The sequence below is a fragment of the Anastrepha obliqua genome, chromosome 3 (assembly GCF_027943255.1).
Source record: "Anastrepha obliqua isolate idAnaObli1 chromosome 3, idAnaObli1_1.0, whole genome shotgun sequence".
Lineage (NCBI taxonomy): Eukaryota > Metazoa > Arthropoda > Insecta > Diptera > Tephritidae > Anastrepha > Anastrepha obliqua.
In genome coordinates this window covers 117,564,105-117,578,603 of record NC_072894.1, presented here as the reverse complement: position 1 = coordinate 117,578,603, position 14,499 = coordinate 117,564,105, and the positions used below count along the sequence as shown (strand labels likewise).

Here is a 14,499-nt window from a genome sequence, read left to right as displayed (position 1 = left end):
CAAATTTGCCTCCAACAGGGGCAGTGGGTGCCTTATTTGGGCCACGCATAATCTGAGGTACACAGCATTCATTTTCAAAGTAGTTTGAAAATTATATTTATTTTATATTCCACAGTTTATTTATTTTATATTCCTGCGTATCTCCTAGGACCTTCTTTTGTATCGTAGTCTTTCTGACGGATAACTTATTATGACCCGTAGCAAGTATGCCGGCGTCATTTTCTCCTCCAGAGCCTGCATGATGTGTGGCCAGTATGCTGAGTTGAAAGGATTTTTGACATCCGCACAGTATTTTTTGCCACCCTCAAAGGCCTTGATCGCAATGCTTGTCACTTTCCTGAACGCGTTCACGGTTGAACGACCTTTCCGGAAGCCGAATGATGTTTCCGATAATCCAGCCAGCACTTTCTCCCGATCCTGCTCCAGGCTCGAGTAGATTCATTACTTCAAGATTTTGCCCATAGTATCTATCATGTAGAGTAGCCGACATAGGCTTGGACCACCCGCTGGTTTATTTGGTTTCCCAAGTAGGACCAGTCTTGCTTCTTCCATACTTCCGGAAATATGCCTTCATTTATGCACTTGGTGGAGTGTTCTGCAAATAGCTTTTCGTTTCGCTTGATAGCGCTCATCAGAGCTTTACTAGGAATGCCGTGAAGTACTGGTGCCTTAGCATTGCCGAAACTCTGCGTTGTCGAAACCGCCTCTGCCTCATTGATTATTACACTACTTTCGGTTCGAGGAATTAGGTCGGGCTCGGTTGTATGTTTGTTCTGAGAATAGTGTCTGTACCAAGTTGGTGCCTGCCCTCTACCTCCTTTGACCTTGGCCGTAACAAGTTTGTAGTCATCACCCCACGGGGTTTCGTCCACATTCTGGCACAGTTCTTTAAATCTAATTCTGTAGGCTTCTTTTTATAGTTCCCGGTGAGCCTGTAACGTTCTGCCAACCCACAATATGTTTGTTAAAGGCGCCTCGCTTCTTTGCATTCGCTTTTTAGAGTGCTGATCTCCTCGTTCCACCAGTACACAGACTTTCTGGAAGCGCTACGTCTTTTCCTGCACATGTCGGCACTGCAGGCTGTACTAACATCGTTTGTGCTAGTCGGGTTCTCCTCTAGCATGATTTGTAACAGTTCTTCATGATGCGTCCCTCCAGCCCTTATATTGCATTTTCCGTACGGCTTCCTTTTCATGCGCAAAGTTCATTATAATGGCAGGGGGGACACTGCTCATAGAACGGGTGATTGCATTTGTATGCTACGACTAACGGTTCACTGGTTGATCGAAATTCCGCATTGCTCACATATGTACGTGTCGTCGACAACAAGCAGTTGCGAAAAATCGCACTGCAGCTAGAACCTAGTAATATAAATTAAGAACTTAGAATTGAGTTAACTTGAAGGCTACAAGATTTACCTGTTTTTTGTCGAAATTGCTGTTATTCCTGAACCTCTAAGTCAAGCTGAGAAATTGGGTCCTCAGCCCAGAATAATTTTTGGAACTCACCAGCAGCCAAATGGAAAAGATTGGCCACATTTCGGAGCGAAGGTAGGTGAAATGGTTGGCACTCCCCAAGTAGCACTACTGAGCCGTTTTGATACCATTATGAGACCTCCAACAGGCAGATACCTACAGCCAGCCAGAGCGTTTGACCTAATGGGGGAAATTGATGAGATTTAAGTTGGAGCACTATCACAGGCTGTCGAAGAAAGGACTACCCAGTGACATTAATCACCTAGTTGCCACAAAGAAAGTGCTCAACAGTAAGTCCCCACAGCTTCTGCAATGAGGATTAAATGGTAAACATAGCTTTTCCGATCTCCGAATGACCGGTAAACATAGACACAAATTTGTAAATTGAATTGTGTGGAGTCCAAAGTAGTGGTGCTAAATGGTTTTCGAAATGACGCACGGAGAAATAGACCTCCATATCGTCTGCACTATCCTGAAAAATAAGTTGTGCAATTCCCCTTTAACAACAGTCACGACACCCCGGTGCTGATTATATAGAAGACAATCATATAGGAGAAATCTGAGATCAATTCAGTTGACCCATTCATGGCAAGTTCACCAGCAATCTCATTTCCTTCTATGTTCCTATTTCCTGGAACCCAGATCCTCCTTACAAGAGTTGACGTGTTAGGATCTGCACCATGGCATCGTCAGAGCCTTGATAGTGGCTTGACTATCGGAAAACATGTTAATATCTCACTCGCTCCCGCATTCCCTAAGCAATTTGCATGCCTTCAAGATCGCAAAAACTTCTGCCTGAAAAACAGTAGCAGTTTTCGCTAGTCTAAAGGAGATAGATACAATGGCTGATTTAGAGAAACCCCTGCCCCGACTTCCTTTTCCATCTTGAAGCCGTCAGTGAAGACGAGGGGTACAGATTTTCCCCTCGCTCCAATTCTACTTGGAAATACTGCCTTGGCACGACCCTCAAACTCCAGTTTGCGAAAGTTCTTCTGTAAGAAGTTCAGAGAAATACTGAAGTAGAAAGCTATGCTAGCCTTCCTTACCCGATTTTCAATGTGTAGCTTCCATTGGAGTTAGGAGTCAAGTACCATTCCAATTGTGATATTTTACTCCGAGTTATTCCATAGATTCATACTGGTGTTAACTACATATTATATGTAACATTTATTTTTAAGCGTGGACCGAAATGCAAATACAATACTTTAATACACAGATAAAAGTTAGAAACTACCGTTTCAGATTCCTTAATCACTACGGTGCGCACATTTTTCTACATACGTCTAACCTTCTTCATCTTCCAAACTGGTTCTCAAGAGCGTGAAGAATTGGTAAGAAGTGGTACAGAGCTTTGGTGAAGAAATAAAATTTAAATTTATTTACATACAAACACAAATAATTGTTTTAAGACACGACTTACCGACTTGAAACTATCCATTGAGATCTCGAAGAACTGGCAAGCCGTCAGATGGGCGTACCGCTGTGCTCGTGCTATGGGCAGAACCAACATGCGCATGTACTTATAATTCGCATTGTACCACGGATGATTGTAAAAGGCTTCACTTATACCGAAGCTCTTTAAGAAGTCCAGAAATTCATGGTTTTAAAAATATAACTTAAAATATTTCGAAACTATTTCGTTTATTACCAAGTCGATAAGATTGTTGCCGAAGTAAGAGATTAAATAGACGTGAACCATAGTTGCAATAAGAAAAGTAAAGAATTTGAGTATGCTCACGAACTCTGTACCAGTCACTAGTTGCAGACCGATGAGGCAAAGTACGACACATGAACCGATATAGTTGAGAAGAATGGATATGCTGAAAGCGGAATCGATTTTCTCGGAATAGCTGAAAATATATGAAAAAGTGATGAAATACTAGAAAGTAAAGAGCTTTATAATGCGATAAAGCTATAGTTTGTGGCGGATTAGCGAAACATAAAGATGTTGGCCTGAGCTATTGATTTTGCACCATCCCATGTCGGCATTTGCTAGTTCGTGTAGCATAGACCTTCTCCCAGTGCTTTTTTGTCGACTGCGACCTCTGCTCCCTTGCGGGTTCCAGTAAAGTGCCTTCCTTGTGATGCTATCTGGTGGTTTTCTCAGTGTGTGACCTATCGATCGCCACTGTTTACGTTTGATTTAACTAAGAATGGCTTCCTAGTTCGTTAATCTCCTCAGTGTTGGTGGTGTTTGACCAGAATATTCTAGCCTCTGTGCGGTGGTGTTTGGCCAGAATATTCTGGCCTCTGTGTGATGGTGTTAGAGACCAGCCATTCTTCGCTTCCACCAACGCGCTCCACCATCTGCCATGATGATGCAGCCGACCTATTCAATTCAACGTTAGCGGCTTATGCCAACAACTCAATATCGTTAGATCAGCTCAGCATTGTTTTATAGTACCTACTGCAAATAGTTGGAAAGCTTTTTCATAACAGAAATGCACTCGGAGGCTTGGAGTTCTCTGTCAAAACTCGTCTGCCATCAGAACTAATTTTATCTCAATTGGAGTTTTCCACAGTCGGTTTGGAATCCGAATTCGACCAGTCTGATTTTCGCACTATTGGTTGTGGCAGAGTAGCTCAAGGTTTCACTCGTTAGGTCATTACTGAGTTGGTGCGAGAAATTTATTATATTTATTATATTTACCCCAATATTTCGCGATGATACGACAGCACTGGTCCCAACATTTTCATATCTTCATCAGTTCCAGTCGGTTGAAACTCTTCGATATATTTTCCCAAATACTCGAAATGCATATTGACCAAATGTACCAAAGTTATGAGCAACAAATCGCCACCCAAAAACAAAAAAGTCATATATAATGAACCACAACTTTGTATAAAGTAGGTTATAAAATAAGGAATCGGTCGCTCCTCATCAAAATAGTACCACATAATGAACGGAAATCTATAATTGAATTCTTGCTGTTTGTCCTCACGCCACAAGTACTCAATGATCGATGTGGTGATGGGATGTAAATTAAAAAATGAGGCGGTGGCTAGATCCCAAATTGCCAGATACATGTTGTAGATCCTTATTTTCTTAAAATACTCCACGACACGGTAGGCTTGGCGCTCCTTTGCCGTTTTTGGATGCCTTGCTAACAAACCCTTGACTATTGATTCCAGTTCACGACGGCCAAGCCATAGTGTACCACCTTTCATCAACGAGTTGAGCATGTACCCCCAGTAGATGATGAATGCAGTGTAATCTAAGGCACTCTCCAATTCATCGAACAAGAAGAACAGCGTCATGCTAACGACATTGAAAGACACCATGGAGAAACACGTGCGAAATAATATCTTTTGTTGACGGGTTGTTGGCTCATTAGGTGTCCATTTAAAAAGTTTCACGCCATTGAGACTTATTAGATAGAGTGGTATTTTGACGAAGTCCTGAATAGTTGCTGCAGGTTCTTCGGATTTGAAAGCTCCAGACATTGCTGAAGACACGCAAGAACAGCGCAAGCGGGATTATTATGAAAAGACTACTGTTTGAAGGAAGTTGCCGGAGAAGGTTTATAAATGAATAACCGAGGAGTAAAAATATGCAGATGCACATGGGCGTCGGCCGAGAGGTGAGCAAAAAGTAATTGTTTTAATATTTGTCTAAGGCAAAGGCTAAATGGCATCGGTGTTTTCCTAAAGTAAACTTCGCCACACATCCCACATTTTCATTTTTATTCCATAGTTTTTATAATCGCTTAAAATCCTGAAGTCACCCTACATAGTGTATTGTTTTCCCCAAGGATGTAAGACTTAGAATCTCTTCTTTGGAGCTGATTAAGCTTTTAAAGCTTGTGAATGTGAAATCCGCGTAAGTGAGGAAAGTCAGTGATTGCCACTCACTGCCCCCAAGTGAGGACAATTCTTCTACGTTGGTCCAAGTAGCTCACAACTTCCGGGCTTAGCCCAAATATCCTCTGGGTAGCTTCCGAACATCCGTTGGAGAGCGGGCAATATGAGAAGGTGAAGCCTCCTAGAATAGCTGGTTGTGTGTTGGGTGTGGGAGCCGGCACGTAAAAATCCCACCCCAATCAAAACACGAAAATAGCCTCGGATGATAGCTTCCCATACAGATAACGACCCCCGCAAATGAACTAAGAACATGCACCCAGAATGTCGGTCTCTTAATAGGGAAGCTGCTTCTGCCCAGCTGGTTCATGCCCTCCTAAGAGTAAAGGCTGCCATTCAAGAGATGCGATGGATAGGGCAAGGCAAGGAAAACTTAGGATCTTTCGGTGTTGGATTTGTTGTTGGAGAGAGTCTACGTCGTCAAGATTCCTTCTGTGAGCACCTGGAACATTCCTCTCTCGAACAATAACATTAACACTTAATAAGGCTCTCAACATCCGATGAAGCGTCCCTTGGAGTATTAGAGTGAAAGATTTTGCGTAAGATTTTTGGACCGTTGCACCTTGGTGACGGCAAATATCGTAGGCGATGGAGCGAAGAGCTGTACGAGCATTACCACGACATAGACATAGCGCAGCGAATAAAGATCCAGTGAGTGGGTCATGTCGTCCGAGTGGATACAATCTCTCCGGTTTTGAAATTATTCGTTGTAGTACCAGCTGGTTGTAGCAGACGAAGAGGAAGGCCTCCTCTGCGTTGGAAAGTTCTGGTGTAGAAGGACTTGGCGTCACTTGATGTGTCCAACTGGCGCCGGTGAGCACGAGAAAGAAACGATGGGCTCGTTTTGTTAAGCTCGGCCAATATCGCTTAAGCGGTTATCGCGCCAATTAAGAAGAGAAATGGTTGACCAGCAATACTGTAAAATAGGTCAAATATTCACTAATGAATTTGCATTAAAATGGGAGTGCAATTTCTTTCAAATGACAGTCCCGGTTTCTACAAAAGCTGAAAATATTGAAATAAAAAAAAAATATATCAGCAGAAAAGATACATCGTATAAACCACCAGACTACGCCTCTGCAATATAAGCATGTAAACCTGTCAGTTGTGCTGCAAATAATTAGTTCCAAATGAAGCTCATTTCGTATTGCATGGAAACCTCGACAGTTGGTCGCTTGCAAATAATTATTTGAGTAATGCGAAGAAAATTAAATAATTATATTATTATTGTGGAGAATTTCAAGAAAATGCATTGAGTTAGCATTGAAGTTAAACTTTATTTTGATAGCTGAATGTGACAGTTGACTATACAACAGGCTATTGGTTGTAGAGTTAGATAAAAAACGGCACTGTGTGAGTATAGGCTAGGTTAACTCGGTTGATACCACGTAGATCAGAAAAGACCCTTGATCCTATGGAGAATCAGTCTTCCTAACAAATTCTCGAGCGTCTTGTTCTCAATATCCCTCTTATCCACACGCATGGCAGTCACACGAACTTGTTACACAAATTTGCCTCCAACAGGGGCAGTGGGTGCCTTATTTGGGCCACGCATAATCTGAGGTACACAGCATTCATTTTCAAAGTAGTTTGAAAATTACATTTATTTCATATTTACTAACGTAGCTCGTAGATCGTAGATGAGATAATCACTTTTTGCCATGATTTCCAGGCTAAAGGAAATGACATTGGTAAAATAATATGGGACTTAAAAAGAACGCTATATGAGCCACCCTACACCGTTTTGAAGTACGCGAATTCGTTGAAATGGTAAATGAGATTAAATCCATAGTCCAATTAGTTAACAAGAATTATAAATCAGCAGGTTTCGCTGCCTAGAAGTTTAGATCAGAAATGCCGCCTAAGCTAATTGACACGGGAAAAATGCAAAACATGATAATCTGGTATACTGTGAGGAAGGAAATAACTAATTTGGCACCAATAGTAAAACATGGCAATGGAGTTGTGATGGTGTATCGTTATATGACTCGTACCGAGGTAGGTATAATTGACATTATCGGGCTACCTATGAATAATTATAGTTATGTCTATGTTGTATCTAAATCAAAGTTTAAGTTCAGCATTGCAGAATTAGTCTTGCATAATGGATGCTTGTTCCAATAAAACAACTTTTCCAAGCACAAATAGTTCAGATATTCCTGCTGTTTAGTGCACGCGAACAACTGCACACATCTCCGCAATCAGAAAACCAGTTCGGCTTCACAAAGCATCGCTTAACTATCGAAGTGGTTAAGAAGGTGACGAACATTGCGAGTACGGCAATTGAAGGTGAAGGGTGGATGTACGTAGGGATACTTACTGCGTATTATACACAGTTACCTGTCGCAAAGACTACTGCTGTACGATACAGACGAAGAGCCTAAAAGCTTCGTGGTGACGGGGGAGTACCGCAGGGTTCCGTACTGGGCACGATACTATGGAACGTGCTTTACGATGGTGTATTGTGACTCCCAATGTCAAAAGAAAGGCAAATAATTGGTTACGCCGATGGCATTGCGGTGACGATAGTTGCCAAGAAAATCTCTCACATGCAGACCATCTGCAGCGAAGCAACGGCGAGGTCAAAGAATGGTTGTCGGCAAAGGAACTTCACCCAGCAGGACAGAAAACGGAGGCAGTAGTTATAACGGCATGGTGACGGCAGCGCTAGCAAGAATTATGCATACCATTGGTAGTCCAAGGCAGAGCAGGAGAGCGTTTCTGACTAAAGTTAGCCAGTTCCCATCTATGTATGCAACACCCATATGGGAAAAGCCCTGATGCAGAAATGGTACACCAAGAAGATGGGAATAGTTTCGAGGCTAAACGCCATTCGAGTTGCCTGTGCTTTCAGAACGGTTTCATATGAAGCGGTGAATGCCATATTGGGCATTATACCGCCGAATATAATGGCTTTTGAACTGGACAGGATACAGGTATTTGACAAAGCCAAAAGCCCAGAGAGACACCTTAAGACTGATGAGCGCAAAGAAGAAAGTCAGAGGAGCATGGATGAGTGGCAAAATCACAGGGACTTAGTGACAAAAGAAAGGTTGACGCACAGACTTATCTGCGTTCAGACATCGATCGAGCGAAGACATGGCGAAACGGATTTCTACCTGACACAGTTCCTGACGGGGCATGGCCAACGGGGAATCTTTCAAAGATACCATAAACAGAGACAGTATGCATGACTCATACTATTCTCTAACTGTACACCTCATTCGGGGCCACGCCCCGTTAGTTTTATCTTACAAAACTTGACTTGCAAAGCAGTACACCTACGTACTAAGCCCTTAACTCTGACCTCTGATACTTTAGTTTGCTGCGCGGTACCACCGTTTACGTATTGCTTTGCAGGGCCAAGCTGGCCAGAATGGTTTTTCATATTTGTTTCTGTCTACTTTTCACTTGTTTGTCTTTTTTCTTCACTGTGTTGCCATTCCTTTTTCCGCGGCTAAGGTAGCGCATTCGCCGAACATTCCTTTATCTTGGCCCACACCAACTTCGATTGCAGCATATAATTTACAATGTTACCTTTTTTATTATTTCTTCGATCGACGCTCTTTCCGATACATATCTCGGGCAGGAGAAGAAAATATATTACGCGCCCTCACTACAACTGCTGCAGAACAAGCAGTCTGCTGTGTAGTTAGTCGTGGCAGAGTCTTTAAAGATACTCTCTGTAGCAGCCATGTCCCGTCAGGAATTGTGCCAGGTAGTAATTCGTAGCACCATGTCTTCTGTCAACCCTTGCCTGTACGCTTCTGATGAGTTTATGTGTACACCTCCCTTTTGTCGCTAGGTCCCAGCGATTTTGCTACTCATTTATGTTCCCCTGTCTCTCCTCCTTGCGCTCTTCCGCCGTTAGTCGTTTAGGCTTTTAGCTTTGTCGTACACTCTGTCCAGTTGGAGGCTATTATATCTAGTGGAGGTGATGCCCGAAATGACACAAACCGCTTCATACGACACTGCCTTAAAAGCACAGGTAATTCGAATTCCTCGACATTATTTACGGTTTCTTCGCGTACGTTTTCTGCACTAGGGCTTTTTCTCATTTGCGTGTTGCATACATAAGTAAGGATTGCGTAACTTTAGCCAGGAGCGCTCTCCTGTTCTGCCTGGAACCACGAGTGTTGGCCACAATCCTTGAAAGTACCGCCGTCACCATGGCTGCCTTTCCAATGCTTTTTTAATGTGTTCCTTGAAGCTTGGTAGAGCATCGATCATAACACCAAGATATCTTAGTGTCGCTTGTGCTGTGGCGTTATGTCCATCAATGTTTATTGCGGTCGTTTCTAACCAGTTTTTGCTCGTGGTAAGTACAGCTTCCGTTTTTTGTTCTGTTAACTGAAGTGTAGCCGCCGATAGCCATTTCTTAATCTGAAGAATCGCTTTGGCAACTATCGTCAACGCAATGTCGTCTGCTTATCCAATTATTTGAACTTCTCTCGGGAGTCGCAGTACCCCATCACATGGGACATTCCATAGGATAGGGCTCAGTACAGATCCCTGAGGCACTCCGCCTATCCCTTCATATCTTCTAGGACCTTCTTCTGAATCGTACTTTTTCCGACGGATAACTTATTATGACCCATAGCAAGTATGCCGGCGTCATTTTATCCTCCAGAACCTGCATGGTTTGAGGCCAGTATGCTGAGTTGAAAGCATTCTTGACATCCGCACACTATTTTTTGCCACCATGTATCCACCTGTCACCTTCAAAGGCATTGATCGCAATGCTTGTCACTTTCCTCAACGGGATCACGGTTGAACGACCTTTTCGGAAGCCGAATGATGTTCCCTATAAATCAGCCAGCACTTTCTCCCGATCCTCCTCCAGGCGAGTGCAGATTCGCTATTCCAAGATTTTATACATAGTATCTATCATGTAGAGTAGCCGATATGAGCGTGGGCCAATCGCTGGTTTATTTGACTTCTCAAGTTGGACCAGTCTTGCGTCTTCCATACTTCCGGAAATACGCCTTCATTTATGCACTTGGTGAAGTGTTCTGCAAACAGCTTTGCGTTTCACTTGATAGCGCTCATCAGTGCTTTATTCGAGATGCCGTCACGTACTGGTGCCTTAGCATTGTCGAAACTCTCCTTTGTCAAAACCGCCTCTGCCTCATTGATCATTACACTATGTTCGGCTCGAGGGTCGGGTTCGGTTGTATGTTTATTCTGGGAATAGTGTCTGTACCACCTTTTGTTAAACAATGGGGCAAGTTGGTGCCTGTCCTGTACCTCCTGTGGCCTTGGCCATAACAAGTTTGCAGTCATCACCGGGTTTTCGTCTACATTCTGGCACAGTTGGAGTTAGGAAGTATCATTCCAGTTGTGATACGATACTTTACTCCGAGTTATTCCATAGATTCATACTGGTGTTAACTACATAACATAATTTATTTTTAAAAGCGTGGGACCGAAATGCAAATACAATATTTTAATACATAGATAAAAGCTAGAAACTACCGTTCCAGATTCCTAAGTCACTACGGTGCGCACATTTTTCTACATACGTCTAACCTTCTTCATCTTCCAAACTGGTTCTCAAGAGCGTGAAGAATTGGTAAGAAGTGGTACAGAGCTTTGGTGAAGAAATAAAATTTAAATTTATTTACATACAAACACAAATAATTGTTTTAAGACACGACTTACCGACTTGAAACTATCCATTGAGATCTCGAAGAACTGACAAGCCGTCAGATGGGCGTACCGCTGTGCTCGTGCTATGGGTAGAACCAACATGCGCATGTACTTATAATTCGCATTGTACCACGGATGATTGTAAAAGGCTTCACTTATACCGAGGCTCTTTAAGAAGTTCAGAAATTTATGGTTTTAGAAATATAACTCAATATTTCTTAACTATTTCGCTTATTACCAAGTCGATAAGATTGTTGCCGAAGTAAGAGATAAAATAGACGTGAACCATAGTTGCGATAAGAAAAGCAAAGAATTTGAGTATGCTCACGAACTCTGTACCAGTCACTAGTTGCAGACCGATGAGACAAAGTACGACACATGAACCGATATAGTTGAGAAGAATGGATATGCTGAAAGCGGAATCGATTTTCTCGGCGTAGCTGAAGATGTAAGAAAAGAAAATAAAGGTGAAGATTAGCAAGTAACGAGCTTTTTACGATGCCGGATTTCAGTATCCCCGCAGAACTAACACGACTAAGCTGAATTATGTTCCTGAATACCAGCAACGCCGTTAGAATTGAGAAGGAGATCTCCGAGCCGTGTGGTACCAAACACGGTTTCAGACAGGGTGACTCGCTGTCGTGTGACTACTTTAAGCTGATGCTGGAAAAGATCGTGCGAGCCGCAGAGTTTCATCGCTTAGGAACAATTTTTTACAAGTATAAGAACGTACAATTGTTGGCGGTCTTAACAATCACCTAGGTCTGCCTTTTCCAAACTAGATAAAGAAACAAAGCGAATGGGTCTGGTGGAGAATGAGGGTAAAACGAAGTACCTTCTGTCATCAAACAAACAATCGCCGTACTCGCGTATCGGCATCCACGTCTCTGTTGAAAGTTATGGTTTCGTGATTGTAAGAGGCTTCGTTTATCTAGGAAGCAGCATTAAAACATATAACAATGTGAAACTTGAAATACAGCGGAGAATCTCTGTTGCCAAGAAATGATGATTTGGGCTAATTAGGCAATTGAGTAGTAGAGCATTCTGTCGACGAGCAAAACTAAGACTTTATAAGGCTCTCATCATGCCCATTCTATCATATATCGCAGAAGCTTGGACGTTGGTAAAATCCGACGAGGCGTCACTTGTAGGAAGATTTTGCGCATTAGCAACGGCGACTATCATAGGCGATGGAACAGTGAGCTGTATGAGCTTTACGACGGCATAGACATAGCGTGGCGAATTCAGATCCAGCGGTTCCGCTAGCTAATTCATATCATCCGAATAGACGCTTTGGCTCTGGTGCCTCTGCCTTAGCTGGTGGTAGCAGAGGAAGAGAAAGGCCTCTTCTTCGTAGGAAAGATCAGATGGAGTAGTACTTGGATTAGCGCTAGAAAGAAATGTCTGGCGCTTTGGTAAGCTCGGCCAAAATCGCGTAAGCGGCTATCGCGCGAATCAAATAGAAGAAGAAGACATAATGCTGTATATCTATAACGCACGTTTAAGCACATCACCATCTTTATACATATATAGGTACTTTTTTTTGTTAGGAGGTTACAATCAAAATGTCTTATACGTCATCAAAGGCTCCACCGCACAAGTAGTACGTGGGACATGTTCCCACTAACACTATAACATTCCTCCTCCTCGGTTGATTTCCACCCTGGGACCGCTATAAGGTTTATGTCTATTAACACAACCAGGTATCTGCATCCAGGTTCCTCCCTTGTGGTCGTATTGATATTTTACGCCAGCGATAGTGGAGATTTTACGACAGCGGAAAATTTTTGATAGCGCAGTATTTTAGAACTACTGCCTTATCTTCTATCTGATGTTATTGGGAGTGATTGACTCAAGTCGCTGCGTTTGTCGTCGTTCTGTCCAGAAACAGTTCATCTTCATGTCGTACTTGCAACTGTAGCTGCTATTTATATATGATCCTTTTCCAGGCATGAAACTATTTTTTCTTCGACTACATCATTGCGAAGCTTTTTCATAGCAAAATGCTATCGGAGGTTGGGTATTTTCTGTGATGGTACTACTGTTATTAGCACAAATTTTATCTCATTTTAAGTTCCATGCCCATAGTGGGTTCAACATCTGAGTAAACGGAATCGTGGTTACGCACAAATCTACTCGAAGCATTATCGAACTCGAAATGGCCAAAACGCCTACCGATATGGGTATAACATAGGCGCCAAAGAATCGATCGCTGTCAAGTGCTCGCAATGGTCATGTGAACTGTATTGAATTCCATATGTTACATTTAACCCCTTAAACTTTTCAGTACAATATCCCATATTATTTGTATTTCATCTAAGTACAACACTGCTATTTTTTCACTTTTTTACGCTTTTTCACTATTGGTTGTCGCAGAATAGTTCAGGTTTTCACACGTTAGGTCGTTACTGAGTTGGTGCGAGAAATTTATTATATTTACCCCAGTATCTCACGATGATACGACAGCACTGGTCCCAATACTTTCATGTCTTCATCAGTTCCAGTCGGTTGAAACTCCTCGATATATTTTCCCAAATACTCGAAATGCATATTGACCAAATGTACCAAAGTTATGAGCAACAAATCGCCACCCAAAAACAAAAAAGTCATATATAATGAACCACAACTTTGTGTAAAGTAGGTTATTAAATAAGTAATTGGTCGCTCCTCATCATAATAGTACCACATAATGAACGGAAATCTATAATTGAATTCTTGCTGTTTGTCCTCACGAAACAAGTACTCAATGACCGATGTGGTGATAGGATGTAAATTAAAAAATGAGGCGGTGGCTAGATCCCAAATTGCCAGATACATGTTGTAGATCCTTATTTTCTTAAAGTAATCCACGACACGGTAGGCCTGGCGCTCCTTTGCCGTTTTCGGATGCCTTGCCAACAAACCCTTGACTATTGATTCCAGTTCATGTCGACGAAGCCATAGTGTGCCACCTTTCATTAACGAGTTGAGCGTGTACCCCCAGTAGATGATGAATGCAGTGTAATCCAAGGCGCTCTCCAATTCATCGAACAAGAAGAACAGCGTCATGCCAACGATTTTGAAAGATACCATGCAGAAACACATGCGAAATAATATCTTTTGTTTGCGGGTTGTTGGCTCGTTCGATGTCCATTTAAAAAGTTTCACGCCATTGAGACTTATTAGATAGAGTGGTACTTTGACGAAGTCTTGAATAGTTGCTGCAGGTTCTTCGGATTTGAAGGCTCCAGACATTGCTGAAGACACGCACGAACAACACAAGCGGGATTATTATGAAAAGACTACTGTTTGAAGGAAGTTGCCGGAGAAGGTTTATAAATGAAAAACCGAGGAGTAAAAATATGCAGCTGCACATGGGCGTCGGCCGAAAGGTGAGCAAACAGTAAAATTTTTAATATTGACTACCTTTTCATAAGTAAGAGAAAGACTGATTGGCATCGAAGTTTTCCTAAGGTACATTTCGCCAGTAGATCCCACATTTTTCAATTTTATTCCATGGTTTTTATTACCCTTAAAT

General features: G+C 42.3%; 1 protein-coding gene across 2 annotated transcripts; it reads right to left on the bottom strand.

Annotated features, from left to right (window-relative positions):
* Nucleotides 1–2,735: 2,735 nt before the first annotated feature.
* LOC129241301 (odorant receptor 67c-like) lies at nucleotides 2,736–14,217 on the bottom strand. Of its 2 annotated transcripts, XM_054877551.1 has the most exons (5): nucleotides 13,423–14,217; nucleotides 11,221–11,422; nucleotides 10,995–11,150; nucleotides 10,863–10,923; nucleotides 3,130–3,325 (listed from the first exon to the last, which is right to left on the bottom strand). In XM_054877551.1, the coding sequence occupies exons 1-5, from the start codon at nucleotides 14,214–14,216 to the stop codon at nucleotides 3,231–3,233; spliced, it is 1,308 nt and encodes a 435-aa protein (XP_054733526.1). In that variant the 5' UTR covers nucleotide 14,217; the 3' UTR covers nucleotides 3,130–3,230. The 2 variants fall into 2 exon arrangements, with proteins under 2 accessions (XP_054733527.1, XP_054733526.1); XM_054877552.1 differs by lacking the exons at nucleotides 10,863–10,923; nucleotides 10,995–11,150; nucleotides 11,221–11,422; nucleotides 13,423–14,217 and adding exons at nucleotides 2,736–2,824; nucleotides 2,896–3,051; nucleotides 4,126–4,951 and having other exon boundaries at nucleotides 3,124–3,325.
* Between the last annotated feature and the right edge of the window lie 282 nt (nucleotides 14,218–14,499).